Source organism: Alligator sinensis, unplaced genomic scaffold, assembly GCF_000455745.1.
Source record: "Alligator sinensis unplaced genomic scaffold, ASM45574v1 scaffold321_1, whole genome shotgun sequence".
NCBI lineage: Eukaryota > Metazoa > Chordata > Crocodylia > Alligatoridae > Alligator > Alligator sinensis.
Genome location: NW_005841969.1, coordinates 1788670 through 1807869, shown reverse-complemented (window position 1 = coordinate 1807869; position 19200 = coordinate 1788670). Strand labels below are relative to the sequence as shown.

The window sequence follows — 19200 nt, the reverse complement described above, 5'->3', positions numbered from 1 at the left end:
GGGAGGCTCCGCGCCCTTCGCCAACCCCACCGCTGCACGGCGGGGACCGCACACGTGTGTGTGTGTGTGTGTGTGTTGCGCACTCTGTGTGTAGCACTGCATGCGGGCGTGTGCGTAGCAGTATGTAGCACCACCTGTGTGTGTGTGTGTACCAGTGTTCAACACTGCATGTGTGCAGCACTGCGTGCACGTATGTGTGCATACCAATGTGTGTGTGTGCATACCAGTGTGCAACGCTGCGGGCATGTATGTGCGCGCGCGTAGCAGTGTGCAGCACTGCATGTGTGTGCGTATACCAGTGTGCAGCACTGTGTGCGTGTGTGTATGCGTGCGTACTAGTGTGCAGCACTGCGCGTGGGTGTGTGCGCACTTGCATGGGGTAGGGGGGTGTTTATCTTCTCAACTTTACCAGCTCAGTCCTGGTCCCGCTAAGCCCCTTGCTTTGCTTGTTTTCTAGCACCTTCACCATGATCTGAATGCACTCAAGGGAGCAGCCAGCCACAGGGGTGAGTGTCTGTCCATGTGTGCTGTCAACCCTAGCCTGGCCTCACTTGTTCCCTACTTTCATCTGTGGCCAACATTCGCTCCTGTGAATCATCTGCAGCAGGCACCTTGCATCGCTCCGACCTGCCCTCTTGCTTTCTTTTCCAGACTTTTATCTCCAGGCAGCACAGGGCAGCGCGGGCTGCATTTCTCAGATAGACGGTTCTCATTTAAAACGTTGGTTAATGGTATGGGGGAGTGAGGAAGGGGGGCAGTTGGCAGGCCTAGAAAATTGCAAAAAATGGCTAACAGTTTATAGTGTGTCACAGGGGTCAACGGAGTTGAGTAAACAGAGCTAAGCCTCCCCATCCTTTTACAAATGCAAGAATCTAAAGGCTTCTGTCAGTATACACTCACCTTCGTCTGGAAAACCCAATGATTGCCTGAAAGGTCATAGCTATAGAAACTTCAGTTTGATTAGTAATTGGCAAAGAATAAGAGGATATGGACAGCTATTTGGCTGGGGTGATATGAGCCCAGGGCAGGGGGTCAGACCTGACAATCTGTTTAGGTCCCTTCCAACCCTAAATGCTATGATACTATGTTATTTTTTATTTACTTTTTTCAGCTAGTATATTATTTGGAATTGGCAGCAGTGTATGAATTGTTGTTTTTTTCAATGCAGGAGTTTAATAGGAATAAAACAACATTTTCTAGATAAAACACACAAGTTCAACTGGAATAAAATAGCATTTTCTAGATCAGGCTTGTCCAACATATGGCCCGTGGGCCGCCATGTGGCCTGCCAAGCCATTTTCTGAGGCCCAAGGTGCTGCGATGAGAAACGAAAGTAAACCCTTTACTTTTGTTCCCACCCCTTGTCCCTTCCCCAGCCCCTCAGCAGCTTCCTAATGGCTGCTGAACGACTGGGGAAGGGACAAGGTTCCCACACGCACTGCATCAGCTTGACGTTGCTGACGCGGTACGGCTCCTCCTCTCCCCCCTCATTTCACAATGTCCCTTCCTAGCCCTGCCCTCCCTTCCGCATTTGCATGCCAGCCCCACCTTGCTCCGGTCCCTGCCAGCTGCGCAGGCTGGAGCAGGTCGTGGTGCAGCGGGCACGGGGGGGGCGCAGATGCCAGCTCGGAGGGGTGCTGTGGCTGGGCCTGTGGGAGATGCTGCTGGTGTTGTGGCTGTCAGGGTGGGAAACCAGCGTCGCTCTCGCCTCCCTGCATCCCCCCACGCCCGCAGAAATTGCGCTGGGGGTGGTGAGTCGTGGGCCCCGGGGAGGGAGGGAGCCCTGCTGGTCGGGCTTGGGCTTGGGCTGCCCCGGGGGAGAGGGAGCAGGGGGGGTGTTCCTGCACCTCCCGCACCCCCATGTAGGGTCCCTGCACATCCCCCTGGCTGCTGAGCCCAGGCACGCAGGTGTGGGAGTATCCTCGAGGCTGCCCAGGGGGCAGGGAGGACACGGCAGGGTCAGTTGGTGCCCCTTGACCCCTGTGCCCCCAGGCGGCAGCCAGACTAGACAGGCTGTGTGAGCGACTGCTCCTGCCCCCCCCGGCTGGATGTTGCCCTGAGAGAGCGCCTGCAAATAAGAAATTAAAGATCTGTGATGCATTTCAACCAAGTATTTGAAAAGTAGGAGGCGTGAAACCAGGTGACAGAAAGCTCTACTAACCTTTGGAAAAATCAGATCCCTGCAACAGTTCTCTGGAGTACCATGAGATGGAATACTCTGGAGTTGACATCTGACAGCACGATGTCAACAGAGGTTTTGCATTCAAAAATTATTTCTACCCCTCTGCAAATTGTGGCTTTCCATGTGGACAAAGGCAGGGAATTAAGGGTGCAGTGGGGTGGATCACTCCTCTCCAGCACTGCTAGGGGGGTGTTTAAAATAAAACAGTGCTACCAGACCAAATTGTTTTTATTTTGGATTTTAAACCGCATTTCCAGACCCATTTCATTGTCACTTCCTGCAACTTCATTGGTGTCAAAGATCACATGACATCACTTCCTGAAGTGATACTGCTTCCTGTGAGGTCTTTGAATATGGCTCGCTGGCCCACTGGGTGATAAAAAGTTCATGTTCCAGCCCCACATTCAAAAAGGTTGGACACCCCTGTTCTAGATAAATCAATCTGAGGCTGAGTGTAGACCAGGCTTTAATTTCACTGCTTCTTCTACCTGGTCACTTATTTCTGGTTTCTCTGGTATCTAGGTATTCCAATTTAGCAGTAGAAAAAAGAAAAGGAGAATATTAAAATAGCAAAAAATGTGTAGAGGGCAAAGAGGCTTTTTTAATATATGAAACTACAATTGGAACAGATCCCATCATTTTGGAATCTAGTCAGTTTCTGGTATCTTGCCCAAGTTGATGCAATTACTTTGTATTTGCTTTAGAAGACAATGTCTCTTGGCTATACTCTTAAAGTATAAGAGTAAAAACTGTACTAATCACTTCTCCCCACTAACTCCAAGCTTTAATTTAAAGCACTGTGATGATGCAATTTACTTCCTCCTTGTTGCTTTTATTATGCTAGAAGCTTTTTAAGGGAAATACAGTAAGTCTGTTTTTCCTCTATTACAGAAGAGCTCTCTTTTGAGGAATGTTAGCCATTTCCACAGGATTTCCACTTTGAATAAAGCTTTGTCTCGCCCTCAGGGTCATTTTATTTTGTTGCATCCTGTGGTGAATCAGGTGACATTCTATAAGAGTGATCTCAGGATCCATTAACAATCTGTAGAACCTCCTCAACAAAATTAGCATGACACTGGCAGTGATCCCAACTGAGAATAGTGGGGATGGTGAGTGAGAAGATTTTTTTATGGACTTCCTCATACTTAATTTACTTTTAATAAAAAGAAGAGATGTGAACTAAAGTGGTTTTGCTGTTATGAAAAACAGGTCTTGATTGCCCCATTGGCAGAATTGTCCTGTGTATTGGATCCAGACTCAGGAAATCATATGACAGCGTGACAGTTACATCAATACAGTTAGCCAGAAACAGACAAGATGCTGAGTAAGCTGTCTCCTGTGAGACAACATGTTCTGTTGCCTGCACCACTGTGCAGTGTCTGTGTCCCTAAGCAGATATTGCCTATCTTAGCTGTTTGTACTTTGGGGAGGGGCTCATTGCCTGTCTAAGGAGGAGATATATTCAGAGTTTTCCAAAGAGTAGAAGTAGCAAGTTCACTCGGTTGTAAGCTTCTTTCTCAGACTTCTTTGGTTCACTGAAAAGATGACCCTGTCTGCTTAATAGTCCCATTGGAGTGGGAGTCTCACTACAAAAGTTAAGATGGTTGAAGGGAGAGGGTGTAGCTGCACTGCAAATTCTGGTTCAGATTAAGTACCCTTGTTAGCTTTCATCTAGCTATCAGAGGCAACAATAATAGTAAAAACATGCTACTGTAGACATCAGCACAGACCAGCAACTGGAATAATTATACTGTCAGAAACCTTCCAAGTGTATTTAGAGTTGAGGAGCTGACACCAAAAATGGACATAATATCATTTCAATGATTCACAGTGGGGGTCGGGATAAATAATGATGATGAGGCACTTTGGTCTACAGCAATGGGGAGGGGACCAAGCCAGCCCTTGACCAGTGGAGGTTTGCTGGTGGAGTTACGTTGATATGATTATATGACAGACCCTCCTTCTATACATCTAGTTTATACAGGCAATAAAGTGCTTTACATAGCATACAGAGGCATAGGTTGTAGCCATGCTGGTCTAAGGACATAGGCAGACAAGGTTCTTTGGGTAAATCTGATATATTTTATTAGATCAACTCAAATACATACAACTCATGCCAATTGATGCCCTAAGCAAAATAAACTATATCAGCAAAATAACTTTATGCCACGGTAACTGCATGTATCCTAACGCTTTCATAGTTATAAAGTGTCAAGAAAATATCTCATCCAAGCCAATATTACTGTACTAGTAAGAGTTTTCTTGTCCAGATTAGAGTTCTCACCAAATCAGATTTGGATTTGGATAGAAAAGGCACAAGGTAGAAGGGGGCAAGCCAGAATTTGGATGCAACAGACAGAATGGGTTGCTCCCACTAATCAGAAGGATGCTTTTGGTTGATAGAGCATCAAACTTAGATGATCTTAAGGAATACACATGAATAGAATATTCCAAACTTCTGCTGATGGGAGCCTTGACTTTGTTTCATGCTCTTTTACTGGTTACATTATTGTAATATGTTAGGTGGGATTGTAGCTAAAGGCCACTCAGACTGCAGCTAGTGTAGTGTTATGTGACTGCCTTCTTTCTGGAATTTCACTGTTAAAATCTCTTCCAGTCCACTTAGCATGGCAAAACTAAAATCTGGTGCCCTTCAAGACAAATGGCAACACCTGTGTGTTTTCTGTTCTGAAAGTTCTGTTTAGGCCTTTCTAGAAGTGGCTGTGATGGTTTTCTAGTTTTTGTAGGTTGCAGGTCTGTGTGCCATGTGGTAGATAGATTGAGCAGCTATTTTAAATGAATCTAGACAAATGTATACATTGTATACAGTGGATAAACAACTAAATTCCTCTAGAATCATAACAGAACCTCTTTCTTGGAATGGGAAGGATAGCCCCAGACTAACAGCTAGGTTTGGTTGATGGAGCTGCTGAGTCTAAATGATTGATTTGAAATGATGCATTTATACTGTAGAGTTACTAGGCACTCTTTAAAAAAATATATGCATAAATAAAATCGCGAAAGAAGTATTAAGAAATAAAGATGCACAGCCAGTTCAGGCCTGAGGGGTCTCTTGGTTAGAGGATTGTGCTTTGCCTGTCTTGTGCTCATGTGTCCAGACCCCAGCCTCTTATTCTAAGGATAGGACCCAAAGGTCTTGGAGAAGAACACTTTACTGTATATATAAAACTGTCATCAGTCTTCCTCCTAATGGCTAAAGCTCTGGATGAGGACTCAGGAGACTGGTGCTTTGGTAGACCTCTGGCTATCCCCATGTGTAAAATGGGGATAAAGATGCTGACCTTTGCAAACTACTTGGAGATCTTCTGATGAATAGAACTTAGAGGTGGGTGGTAGTAGTACTGTCCTGGAAAATGTGAAAGTCTACCCTATATCAGTTTTTCATGATAAAAGGATGCTAAGTATTCATATTTGGCTTCCCTTCTTTCCACATCCATCTGTAGACTACACCAAAGTGCTCATGCCTTCCCCCCTCTCCCCTGCATAACTTCTAGCCTATGTTTTCAAAAGGGTTCACTTATTTAAGTTTTATGGACACACTGGGCAGGAATGAAAACCAGGAGTCATATTAAATATCTGAGGTATTGTAAAATACTTAATCTAGTTTAGTAGGTAACTTAATTTTTGGCTGTATTATGTGTAAAGAATCTTACTAAATGGTATATATTGAGTTGGTGTGGTCCAGATGGCTTAATTTGGATCATTGTTCAATCAGTAACATGTTTGTTAGTGCTCTGGAAGAGTGAAGGATATAGTGCATTAATTAAATTACAGGCTGCCACTAAAAAAAAAAGAGTAGTCATAAATAATATTCAATCCTCCAAAGAAATACAAATCTGGGCGTTAGTTTTCAGAGTGGGGTGACAGAATCCTACCGCTCTTATCCCAAAAATGATCTCTTTCACTTAGGGTAGGGCTTGTCAGCTAGGGCTAGAGAGCATTTATCCTCTGCAAAAAGTATCCTTCCCTGCCTGGCGGTCGCTTCTCAGAATAACTGTCTTTCTTCCTGCCGCTGTTGTAGTGAAGAGATGCCGTAGTGGTAGAAAGAAGTCTAAGTTTGTAGTTAGTAGTTGCTGCCGGGCAGGGAGGTAGAGCAGTCTTGCAGAGGAGAGGTCACAAGGCTTGTCTGCATAAGTGATTTATATCTGTATAAACATGGCTGCATCTATGTAAAAAGATCTGTACCTACTGGCACAACTCTTTGCACCAGTGTTACTGACTAAACGCTTCGGAGATTTTACTCCTCTTGTGTTGGGAGTGTTTTTACATTGGAGCAGATTGCTTGCTGTGTTTGTAGCACTACTGTGCTTGGAGTCATTCCCATATTGCTGTGCCCTGCATCAGGTGACTGTTTTGTTTGCCTGTGTGGCCTTGACTGCTGTTGGGTCATATTGACCACATATAACCTCCCTGTGTAAGTGCTGGTTAACAGCTAAGTATTGCCTTTTTGAGAGTACAGTAAAGGAACAGAAGCTGATATTACAACCTTGGGACACATGTGAGGACATCTTGGAAATGAAGGGCATTCCTAAGGCAAGAGAAGGGAAAGAATGGAGAGAAGGAGAAGAGGTGAGAGGCCAAGAAAGAGGACATCACTCATGTTAAGGAGTTGGTGGAGAAGGCGTTTGATTAAACCCAGGAGCTTGTGGCAAAAGGGCTTGCAATAACAGCAGAGCAGAGTCTGGCTGTGACTGAGTGGATGATACAAATAGACTTAAAGATGCAACAGCAGCACAGAAATAATGAATAGGCAGCTGTTACTGGAGAGCTCCATCAAAGTTGCTTTCCACCTTCTGTCTTTTTGCCATTTGAGCAAGCCAAAAGATTTATCAGACCTGGCTTTAGAATACCCTAGTTTTATATGGCTCTTCTTCATTTGGACTTCCTCCTGGAAAGAGCTCCTTTCACGTCTCAAATACACATGCTCCAGCTCCCACAATCCTGAGTGGCTACAAAGAGGAAAAGCTGCTTATTTCAGCCAAAAAACTTTCATCTCTGAGGGTCTATTAAATCTGGTTGATCTCTGAATTCAATACCTTCTACCCCATTTTCAGTGTTTACACTTTAAAAATCATATTTTATAAAATCAGAGTGTTGTTTTATTTTTTCATTTGAAACAGAGCTGTCAAAACAGACCTGAATATTGCAATGTAGTCTGGGAACAAAAATGTCAGTGCAGTTTTAGGTCATGTAAAATTAGGGAGTAGAGAGGTAATAATGTATGGTTCTGGTCCCTGTGATACTATGTTCAGTTCTGGGCACTATATTAACAGAAAGATATTGATAGAGTTTGGAGTAAGCAAGAAAAACAATCCATGGTCTGGAAGAAATAGTGTTAGACCTAAGTATGTATAGCATAGTTAAATGTCAAACTGGGGGGAAATATTCTCCATTGATAAATGACCAGAAGGCAGAAGGATTATTTGAGAGCCTTCTCTATGTTATAGCCTGGAATAATGAGGTGAAGTTCAGTAGGATCATCAGGGGTATGCTGGAAGGGAAGTGCTGGAATTCAGGGTGTTTGAGAATGTGATCATGTAGCTCAGGGCAATTCAGCTGGTGGCCTGTGGGCTGCACATGGCCTGTGAGCTGCACATGGCCTACAAGGGATTAACTTGCAGTCCCTGGGTTCCTGCCTGACTGTTGTTCTCATTATCGCTATAGCTGCAACAGGCCAGGCTCCCCCATCCCTCTTCCAGCTACAGGGGCAGGACAATGTGGCAGAGGGAATGGATGGTTGTGGCACAGGGCTGTGTAGGTGCATGGTGCAGTGGCAGGGGCAGGCATGCGGTGCTGCAGCAGTTGAGGAAAGTCACTTTCACAGGTGCGCAGTGCAGTGTTGGGGGGCTTGTGTGTGGCTACCCCTGGTGTGGCCTGTGGTATGTGTAGCCCTTGCTGTTGCAGCCTGGGTGGTGTGCAGCCTCCAGCTGCTTGGAAGTTGAATAGCTCGGATGTAGATAGATTCAAACATACTGTCTAGAACAGGACTTGTCAGCTTAGGTTCTGTGGGCCAGAGCCATTTGATCAAGTCTGTAGGCATAGGGCTTTGCTGCTGTGAGGAAAAGCACTGATCAAGTCTGTAGGCATAGGGCTTTGCTGGGGTGAGGAAAAGCCCCAGCCATGGCTGGGTCCTGCCCATCTTTAACCTGAACTGGCTCAGCCTGGCCCACAGTCTTAAGATTGTTGACCGCTGGTCTAGAACATTTCTGCAACAAGAAAGAGATCAGTTGATGTTCCTTTTTAAGTGAAATAAAAAATTATGTATGCAGTACTGCAAGGTGGATAAGGATGCCAAATCCTTGAGACTGTGCCATAAGGAATTTGAATCGTATGTGCATGAACAATACAGCCTCTCAAAAATATAGTAACTGTGGGAATGGAGGTAGTTCACTGTGCAAGGACTCTGGTCCATTGAAGAACTGCAGATGAATAATGTAGTGTTTTTATAATTAAATTAAGTTTTGAAAACTTGCTTTAAATAAGAGAGTCTTTTGAGCAAACTGAGCTAAACTTTGAACTGTAATGTTCTCTAGTTAAAGGGCACAGGATGCATCACTTTGGGCCCTGGAATAGATGTCAGTGTGATTGCAGAGTAATCAAAGCATGAAGGCTGTCTTAGCAACCAGGAGAGAGAAAAAATGCAAGCGCTGTGTAGTTGTTTTAAAAAACCACTGTGGAAAACACCTGTCTATTTCTGCTGGGCTTCTGCAACAGCTTCCAGCATGAGAGAGGGCTTCTCCCTTCTATGCCCTCTTCTTCCCTGTGGGGCCAGGTCATGTCCCTCTGTCCCAGTCCACCCCATGGAGCTGGGCTGAAGTTGGAGTGTTCCCCACCCCCATCTGGCCCACAGTTGGACCTGGCACTGCCCATCCAGCCCACCAGGGAAAAAGGTTGAGCACCCCTGGCTATGGGAAATGCCTCTACCTATGATAGAGGATTACTGGCCTAGAAGGTTGGGGATCTGCTCTATTCTTTTACCTAGGCCTGATCTACATAGTAAAGTGATGTCAACAGGACTTTCCTTTTGTTGTCCTAGGTTTGAATAAAACCTCTTCCAGCAACACAAGCCCTCACCTTACAATCTGCCACCAGCAGAGGTGGGTGTGGATTCAGTCCAGTGACAGCTATCATAACAGCTATCAGCCCCTGGACTATTACCCATTGTGCAGCATGTGTTCTGTCAACACAATATCTTTCAGTGAGGACATAAAGCACTGGCAAAGGGCTCTGTGTGTGCTTGCACTTCAGCAACTTAGTAATGTCAGCAGCTGTAAACCTTAAAAAGTTATAGAGACAAAACCTTTGTACATGGACATGACCTCTGTACAGTAGCAGCAAGCAGCCATAATCCTCTTATAGCCACAGCAGTTATTCTTGATTAGGACAGGAATTCCCATCTATTGTAGCATCTCCTAATTCCTTTTTTTGAAAGAAATATGACTTGTATTAGTGTCAGAACTCCAGTTATATGCCAGGCAGCATATGCACAGAGGTCAGTGACAGAACAGGATCTGTGCAGCAGGTGAGTAAAGGGAGAAGTTCTTTAATTTAGTTGGCTGTACTATTAGGTTAGAGACAGATATTTATAAAGCCTGAGCCTGAATTGATTTAGTCTTTGCAGATTTTTTATAAACAAAAGTTTAAATTAGACTAGCCTGAAGTATATCATTCACTTTGCATTTGACAGCACACTGTATATAATGCTAGTGTTGTTCAGTATAGGTTTATGCAACATCTTCAGCACTACTAGGGAGAGATGCATGTGAACAACCTGCTCACATGTCAAACCCAGAGATGCAGGAGTGAAATTCCTGTGGAGGTGCTCCCTGTGGCCACTGTGAAGACTGCTTGAGTGGCTATGGGAGATGCCCTGAATTGCCTAAGCATGATGTGCCTGGATGGGAGCATGTAGCTAAGAAAAGATAGGGAGGGAAGACATGTGCCCCAAAAGGCCTTGAGAATGAAGACAAATATTGTAGGTATGATGTCCCAGTAGAAGGATGACGGAGAGATGAAAGGGCCAAATTGATAAGCTAGGAAAGCAATCTTTGCAGTAGCGTTTTGGATTAAATTGTCTGAGGCAAAATTGCATTTGTTGAGGCCAGATGCAATAGTGAGCAAGATGCCAGAGGATGAGAGTCTGGATAAGAGTTAATTTTAGAACTGTTACGCAGTAGGCATCTGCAAGACTTAAATGTAACCTGGATGCGACATTGAGTGAAGACCCAGTCAAATATGTCACCCAGATTACAGTTCTGAGCATCACTGGCAGGATGATGTTGTCCAGTGATTGAGAAAGGAGGCAATAAGGATGGCATGCTAAGAAATTAAACTGCTGAGCTTGAACTGACAGAACGGCATCAACAAAGAGATCTTTGAGAGCCAGGCCAAGATTTTAATTTGGAAGAAAGAAACAGGTCCAAACCAGAGAAATCAGATCTGTGAGTCATCCACATAAAATTAAATTCATGTTTATGGCTGAGGTTATTCAGGCATAAAATGTAGAGGAAGAGCAGCACAGGACCAATGATAGAGCCTTGTGGGACTCCCACAGAAAGCAGAGGTTTCCTCTTAAGCAAGTTCTGAAGGAAAACATCTAAAGGTGGGAGGAGAACAGGGGAAGGGCAGAATCAGAGAAACCATGGAGAGAGCATGACTGACGCTATCAAAGGCAGCTGGAGAAAGGATGCAGATGGAGTATTGGTTCTGAGATTTGGCTAATAAGAGGCCATTAGAGATTTTGGTAACGGATGTTTCATGTGAATGCAGTCAATGGTAACTGGCAGACAAGGTTCCTTGGGTGAATCTGATGTCTTTTATTAGACCAACTAAAATAGTTGGGAAACAATTATTAAGCAAGCTTTCGGGTTCAAAAACCCTTCGTCAGGCTAAGGAAGTTTCTGCAGTTGGCGTGTGCTCTTCCTGGATGGAATGAAAAATAAAGAAGTCAGAGGCTGGGCTGGTATGCATACAAGATAGGCAGTCATTGAAAATGTAGATTGAGGATTCAATGGGTGAGAGACAGACTGGGGGGGGGGGAGAGAGAAGGGGGATGAATAGTGGAGAGATACCTGGGGAGTCAGATGTCAGGCAGGTTATAATGTGTCATAAATGAAATATTTCTATTTAGTCCATGATTTTTAGTATGTAGGAGGTTGATGAAGTGGAGTTCATAGGCTCATCTCTGGGAAGTGTTTTGTAAGTTCCCTTTGAGGATCAGGCCTGAGAGATTGGAGAGAGAGTGGTTTTCTTGTGAGAAATGTGCCCCCACAGGTAATTGGGTATTCCTGTCTTTGATAGATTTCCGGTGTGCATTCATTCTGGTGCGCAGTTGTTGTTTGGTCTCTCCTACGTATTTTCCATCAGGGCATTTGGTGCATCAGATGAGATATATTACATTTCTGGAGGATCTGTAAGATCCGGGAATGCTGATGACTCTGTTGTTGGGTGTAGTAATTGTGTGGGTGGGGGAGAGGTGATGGCAGGTTTTGCATTTCTTGTCATGGGATGGTCTGGATCCATTTGGTGTGTTCTGGGCTTGAGGAAGTTTGCTTCTGGTGATGAGGTTGGCGAGGTTCGGTGCTTGTTTGAAGGCTAGGATGGGTGACTCTGGGAAGATCTTTTTAAGAATAAGGTCTCTTTCTAGTATGGGTTGCAATTGTTTGAGGATTTTCTGTACGGGTTCGAGGGAGGGGTGATATGTCATAACCAGCGGTATGCAATTTGTGGGGGGAGTTTCTTGTGTACTGCAGCAGTTCTTCACGTGGTATCTGGGTGGCTCTTTCAAACATGCGATCTGTCTGTCTGGAGGAGTGTCCTTGTTGGGTGAAAGCCTTTTTGAGATTGGTGAGGTAGCAATCCCGGGTGTTCTCTTCAGTGCAAATGCGGTGGTATCTGAGGGCTTCGCTGTATATCACAGCTTTTTTGGTGTGTTTAGGGTGATTGCTGGTTCTGTGCAGATACGTATGTTGGTCTGTGGGTTTCTTGTATAACGTGGTCTGTATTTTATCATTCTGGATACTAAATGGTAACTGGAGTGGAGAGGGTCTAAAGCAGGTATTCTTAGTCTGTTAAATACAAGGCACTCTCCATAACTTTTCTGCAATTGACAGCACCCTGTTGAGAACTACTGTAAAGTCTTAGCTTATCTACCTTGGCTTATCTCCAGGTTGCCACTGCCACACAGAACTATCCCACACGCCTGTTTCTAGATTTGCAGAAGCTGAATGTGACTGTGCCCTATACCCAAAGAATTCCTCAGGAAGATGTTGCTTGTAATTCCTATTTATTAATTGCCAGCCAGGAAGGGAGGGGAGCAAAACCTAACTCAGACAGCAGTGCCTTCTTCTATTGTACAACCGCCTGAAACAGAAGCATGCAGGGCATTTTTGCCTAGCAGCAGCAGTGCCAGTACCATGGCTTCTTCAATGGGTCTCTAGCCCCTTACGTGCCATGGCACACTGGTTGAGAACCACTGGTCTAAGGATAGGATTGGAGGAAAAGAACATCAGACAGTGATTGAAAAGTGCACTTGGTAAGTATAGAGATGAAGTAATAGTAGGAGAGTGTATTGGGGCCACAGTTGGTTTTTCAGGTCAGAGAGCTGAAAGCATTTTGTAATGTGAGGTCACAGCCAGAGGTGAGCAAGGGTAGGAAAGGGAATGACAGTGGATGTGTAAAAGAGGATAATGTGCTTATTGGCAAGTGAAGATGGAACAGAGAAAGGAGGATGAGAAACTTTTTTGTCTGTTGAAGGGACAGAATGAAGGAGAGAATTATAGAACAGGGTGGAAGGTTAGTCAAAGTAGTGTTAGGCAAGTTACTCCTATGTGTGCGGGCCGGGAGTGCCCCGAGCCCTTTTTCGCGCTGCACGCGGGCTGTGGCCAGCAGCCCGGGCATGCGGGGGCGGAGAGGGAAGGCCTTCGCTCTGGAATTAGGCACGGACGCGTATCGGTAGTTTAAAAGATTGTTTACTTACACCGAGATGGCAATGGTGTAGGCTGGAAAGCTTGATTAAGTTGTAGTTACAGACAGACACAACACAGACGGTCTCGTGGAGGTTGCTAGGCTCCACGGTGCAGAGCTCCGGATGCTCTGGGTGAACAGGCCACCAATGTAGAAATCGTAAATACGTCTTATATTAGTCGCGCTTGAAGACAGGAAGAGGTGGGCGGTGGATCAGGCCGCCAAGCTCCTCTGGATCTCACACAGGGTTTCTATTACCCTGCCGTGTACCCAGAGTCCCCACGAGATGGATGTGGAGTCCTCTTCGGCTTGGGCGGAAAATGCTCACGCCTCTTATACAGCTAACAGGCCAATCGCTAGCCGCCACGTGTGAATAATTTAGCACTAGCCAATCACGGGGAACAAATTTGCATACCGGTGGCGGGAACTCTTTTGCACCGTGCATTCCTCTTGCAACTCGAGCAATGCACTCTGCAAAAGAAGCTGCAGAAAAGGCGGGAAACTGGTCCCTGCACCGGAGTTTCCTCTTGCTACAGGAAACTCCCGTGCAATGCTCTGCAACTTAACGTGGGTAATTCTGATGCCGAAACACACACACACAATTATGCCTTTTGGGTCATGACACTATGCAGTAGATGGTAGCATGGCAGTCTGTTTTCAAAAGCAGTGTTATATGTGATTTGACAGACCTGGCTATGTTAAATTAAACTAGTTAGTTAATTCTGGTCCAGTAAGAGAAGTGCCATAGTTTTACATCCTGTTACTTCACGGTAATTTTGTTTTTCCATCAGAAGAGCTAAAACTACCTTCTCTACCCATGCCAAATCATTTTTTACATTTGAGGTCATGATTTACGTTTTGGTTTTAATGTTTCAGTTGACATTTTTCTTAGAATTTAAAGCTGATTTCCCTCTGGATTCTAGCAGTAGCATTAGTTGTACAGCTCTTCACTTGGTGAATTTTGTATGCTTGCTGCTATCAGCAGAAAAGAATAATAGTCAAGAGGCAAGGATGTCTTCTTGGAATCCATCCAAATGATTTTGAAGCTTTTTCTTTAATGAATTTTTTATTTCTCTCTCTTCAAAGCTGTTCTTTGGACATATTCACAGAATCTGGCCTGCTGACAGAAAGAAGGACTTTTGGAGGGGACTTAGAAATGCATTTTAAATAATCAGACAAACACCCACTCAAAGTTAATAAAGTGTTTGTGTTTTTCTCATTTCTTTTACAGATTAGAACATTCTGTACTTTGCTTTTGAAACAAGTGGCAAAAGAAAATGGATGGCTTTTTAGACTTCAGTACAAAGAACTTCTCTTCAGCCAATATGTCTAATGTCTTATCTGGCAAATTGGACTACCAATTCAACACCACTGGTAGTCCTCCTTCAATGTCAATAAGTAGGCTTTTCCCAGCCCTGTTACAGTGCTTTGGCATAATCCTTTGTGGATACATAGCTGGAAGAGCCAACATCATCACATCAACTCAGGCCAAAGGTCTGGGAAATTTTGTCTCCCGCTTTGCACTCCCAGCTTTACTATTCAAAAATATGGTAATACTTAATTTTTCTAATGTGAACTGGTCCTTCCTTTACAGCATCCTAGTTGCCAAAGCTTCTATATTTTTCTTAGTCTGCATTTTAACATTATTGGTAGCCAGTCCTGAAAGTCGATTTAGCAAAGCGGGTTTGTTCCCTATTTTTGCAACACAAAGCAATGACTTTGCACTGGGATATCCAATAGGTAAGAAGTTACTTATACTGTCTTGTTTTTTTAATGTTGTTTTTCTCTGTTTAGGCACTTTGCTTATGCTTATACAGTTTTATGCTCTTGTTTCTTAATTTGAGATCTCTCACAATCTGAACTGAAATCTTAAGTTATGTAATACAGCCCTCAGGCTTGTCTACCTGGGAAAGTTACTGCAAAGTTAGGTGAGGTATAGGATGAGGTAGCTTACTCCATTTTTAAAGAGGAGGGAGAAGTTCATATACTGTCACTTGGCATACATGAGATGTAGCTTACTTAAAACAGACTGTATTTAAAATAATGTTATATATACCATTACTGACATGGCCATGATTGATTAAATCAAGGTTGTTTAAGAAACTTTTAAAGTGAATACATTACCTTGCACTTACTGCCTACTAACAGTGTACCATAAGGGTTTAATGCAGAATAGCTAGTGCACTGCAAAAGTCTCATCCTGTATTTTCCATAACTTGTCTTGGAGAAAAGCCCTCAGTCAAAAAACTGCATACATTTACCAGCACAAAGTTATGCATGTGGCTTCAGAAGTGTTGACTGGATGTCTCTGGTGCTAGAAGAACAGGGTGCAGAAACTTTTAGTTTCTAATCTGTAAATTCCCGTCTGGTATGTGAGGATTTACCATCTGTTAGAGGTGAGGATTTTTTGTATGTGGTATCTTTTAACCAATGGCATGGTTGGGATAGATATAGACAAGCTTTCAAATGCAAGGCTTTCTTCAGGTCTCTTCATTTATTCTCTATCATCTGTCAGTTTAAGTGACAGATCGTATTTTTAATTTTAATCCTATTTTTAGATTTAAAGAAAAATATTAATCTCTACTTTTCTGCTTATTCATGTAGTCACCTATCACCACCTTTGGGAGGCAAGCTTTTTGTAGTTCTCATTGCTTGACTGCTAATGTACTTTTTTGGTGATTCATGCAACATTTTTATTGCACATCCCACGTATACTTGAAAGATTGTGTTTTGTAAGTAATGTTGCATTTTTTACTTTTAAAGACCTGTAATATTTTATAAAAGCTTTTTAAAAATAATTTTAAAAGTGCACACTTTCAGCTGAAGTTCTGTAGAAAACTTCAAGAGTTGGCACATCTGCAGATTAGGCAGTGATCTTGAACAATAATCAGTTTTAAAAAAACAGTGAAAAGCATCTGCTGGTTTCCAGATCAATTTATGATTCTGTTTTGTGGCCACTTTGTTCTATTACTTTAAACGTTTTCCTGTCTTGTGCTGTGTGAAAGTTCCTCACATACAAAAGAATCTGACAGGTGGTATGGAGAGACATTCATAGATTTCATAGATTTCATAGACATCAGGGGTGGAAGGGACCTCGGAAGATCATCGAGTCCAGCCCCCCGCCCAAAGGGCAGGAAGTCAGCTGGGGTCATAGGATCCCAGCAAGATAAGCATCCAGTTTCATCTTGAAGGTGTTCAATGAAGGCGCTTGAACCACCTCCGGTGGCAGGCTGTTCCAGACCTTGGGGGCTCGGACAGTAAAGAAGTTCTTCCTTATGTCCAGCCTGAAACGATCTTGAAGTAGTTTGTGACCATTCGACCTCGTCATTCCTTGGGGCGCTCTGGTGAACAAACGTTCCCCCAGATGCTGGTGGTCACCCCTGATAAACTTGTAGGTGGCCATCAGATCACCCCTGAGCCTGCGCTTTTTCAGGCTAAAGAGCCCCAGGGCTCTCAGCCTGTCATCGTAGGGTCTGTTTCCCTGACCTCTGATCATACGCGTGGCTCTTCTCTGGACTCTCTCAAGCTTCTCCACATCCATTTTGAATTGTGGAGCCCAAAACTGGACACAGTTCTCCAGCTGCGGCCTCACTAAGGCCGAGTACAGGGGGAGAATGACGTCCCGGGATTTGCTTGAGAAGCATCTAAAGCATCCTTGGGAGCCCGTTCCAGACCTCGGCCACTCTAACTGGGAAGAAGTTCTTCTTGCTTAGCAAATCTGGAAATCAAGTAGGGAAGATGCAGAGTCACCCTCAAAGATCTCTGATTATAGACGGATAACTTGTATTTTCCATCATGACTGTGTTGCAAGTAGTAACCATTTTTTCCCAACAAGAATAAAAAAACTCATATGATGTTCTTCAGGCTTCCTCTCTTGTTCATTTGAAAGAAATAATATCCTAACAGAACATATTCGAGCAATGATTAGCATTGCTTTGATATATAGCATAGAATAGCTATTGCAGTAGCACTAAATAGTGAATTTAGACTTCTTTTTGTTTGCCTTCTGGTAGTGAAGCTGTTGGGTAGTTTTGTATTCAGTCCTTTCTCCCTGACCGTGGGGTCTGAGGCTTGCTTTGATTTTGAATGCGGGCTCGGTTTTCTCGCGTGGTCCCATGAATGCTGAGACTTTAAGAAGGAAATTGGATACATTTCAGCAACAATTTGTTGTAAAGACTGATTTGTAAAGTTTGATAAACCAGAAGGTGATAGGGGAAGAAGGAACCACAGTCTAAACAGTTCTATAGTGTATTGTGGTAAGTGTTCTTGTCAATTAGATAGTTTGTTCTCAAATAGGGATGGTCCCTAGAGTGTAAGTCTTGTAGCACTAATTACTTTCTATATGTTGACCCTTTAAATGGAGAGAGAGTCTCTCTCAGCCATTGTCATGTATTTGTATGTAGTCTGCTATAGGCAAGACACATATACTTCTTACATGAAGTCCATTTTATCCTAGTCCTTGTTCCTTTTTTGTCCTTAAAATAAAATTAAGGGCCGGTCTAGTTTTAAGATCAAACTGAGGGATTGTACTTTATGTGGGAGAAGAAATAATGCTAACACCAATTCAGCTATTGTTCCTCTGTTCACAACCACCTTTCATCTTGAAACTGGTCTATGCAAACAAATACAGATAGTCTTTCCGGTATCTCCTCATTGGTGTTTAGCTGTGGCAACTCGAGACTAATAGGTCGAAAAGAGTGAAGCCACCAGGAATAATTTTTTTTGGTGATTTTTGCAATTAAAATTTGAAAATTATACTTTCAGAATGGAAAAGAAACCAAGAAGCTTTAAAACTTTAGAAAAAATATTTTGGATCCATCAAAACATTCAGTTTTCATAAAATGACAATTTTTGTTTCAGTTTTGAGCTTGTATATTTTTTGAATACCATTAAAATTAACTTGGTTTGGTAATAAATTGATTTATTTTTTTAATGAAAAGTTACAATTCGGGACATTTCAACATTTTTTCAGTACAATGATTGAGATTTTTAAGTGAAAGTTTTTGCTAATCTACATTAAAAATATTTCAGCTTTCACAAAAACGATATATTTGTTTAAAAAAAAAACATGACAGATTTTGGCTAGCCCTACAAATAGACATTTTTATAGAAAAGATACATCTATTAATTCTCTTTCTATGCCGTATTTGGAGTCAACTTACAAGGGGGTAGTGCTGGCTCGTAGGTTGGGGGTCTTTAAGAGGAGGCTTGACGATTACCTAGCTGGGGTCATTTAAGCCCAGTTTTCTCCTGCCCAGGGCAGTGGGTCGGACTAGAAGAACTGCAAGGTCCCTTCCGACTCTAGATTCATATTCATAGAAGTAATGTCCAGTCTAAATCTGCTCTCTGCTACCTTGTGGCCATTATTTCTTGTAACCCCCGGGGGCGCCTTGGTGAGTAAATACTCACCAATTCCCTTCTGTGCCCCCGTGATGAACTTATAGGCAGCCACAAGGTCGCCTCTCAACCTTCTCTTGCGGAGGCTGAAGAGGTCCAGGTTCTCTAGTCTCTCCTCGTAGGGCTTGGTCTGAGGCCCTTAACCATGCGAGTGGCCCTTCTCTGGACCCTCTCCAGGTTATCCGCATCCCTCTTGAATTGCGGCGCCCAGAATTGCACGCAGTACTCCAACTGCGGTCTGACCTGCGCCCAATAGAGGGGAAGTATCACCTCCTTGGATCTGTTCGTCATGCATCTGCTGATGCATGATAAAGTGCCATTGGCTTTTCTGATGACTTCGCCACACTGCTGACTCATGTTCATCGTGGGGTCGACTAGGACGCCAAGATCCCTTTCCGCTTCCGTGCCACCCAGCAGGTCATTCCCTAGGCAGTAGGTATGCTGGACATTTTTCCTCCCTAGGTGCAGCACTTTGCATTTCTCCTTGTTGAACTGCATTCTGTTGTTTTCTGCCCACTTGTCCAACCTGTCCAGGTCTGCTTGCAGCTGTTCCCTGCCCTCCAGCATGTCCACATCTCCCCATAGCTTTGTGTCATCCGCAAACTTGGACAGAGTACACTTCACTCCCTCGTCCA

The 19200-nt window shown here is 43.7% G+C and overlaps 1 protein-coding gene across 6 annotated transcripts in view; it reads left to right on the top strand.

Annotated features, from left to right (window-relative positions):
* Nucleotides 1-19200, top strand: part of GPR155 (G protein-coupled receptor 155) — a 55972-nt gene that overhangs the window by 935 nt on the left and 35837 nt on the right. For all 6 annotated transcript variants that reach the window (XR_003093335.1, XM_025200536.1, XM_025200540.1 and 3 more), the window contains exons 3-4: nucleotides 458-506; nucleotides 14400-14908. Coding sequence is in view for 5 of the 6 variants with exons in the window: in XM_025200536.1 (XP_025056321.1) it covers nucleotides 14446-14908 (463 nt within the window). In the remaining variant the exon portion in view is untranslated. The remainder of the gene's footprint in view (nucleotides 1-457; nucleotides 507-14399; nucleotides 14909-19200) is intronic.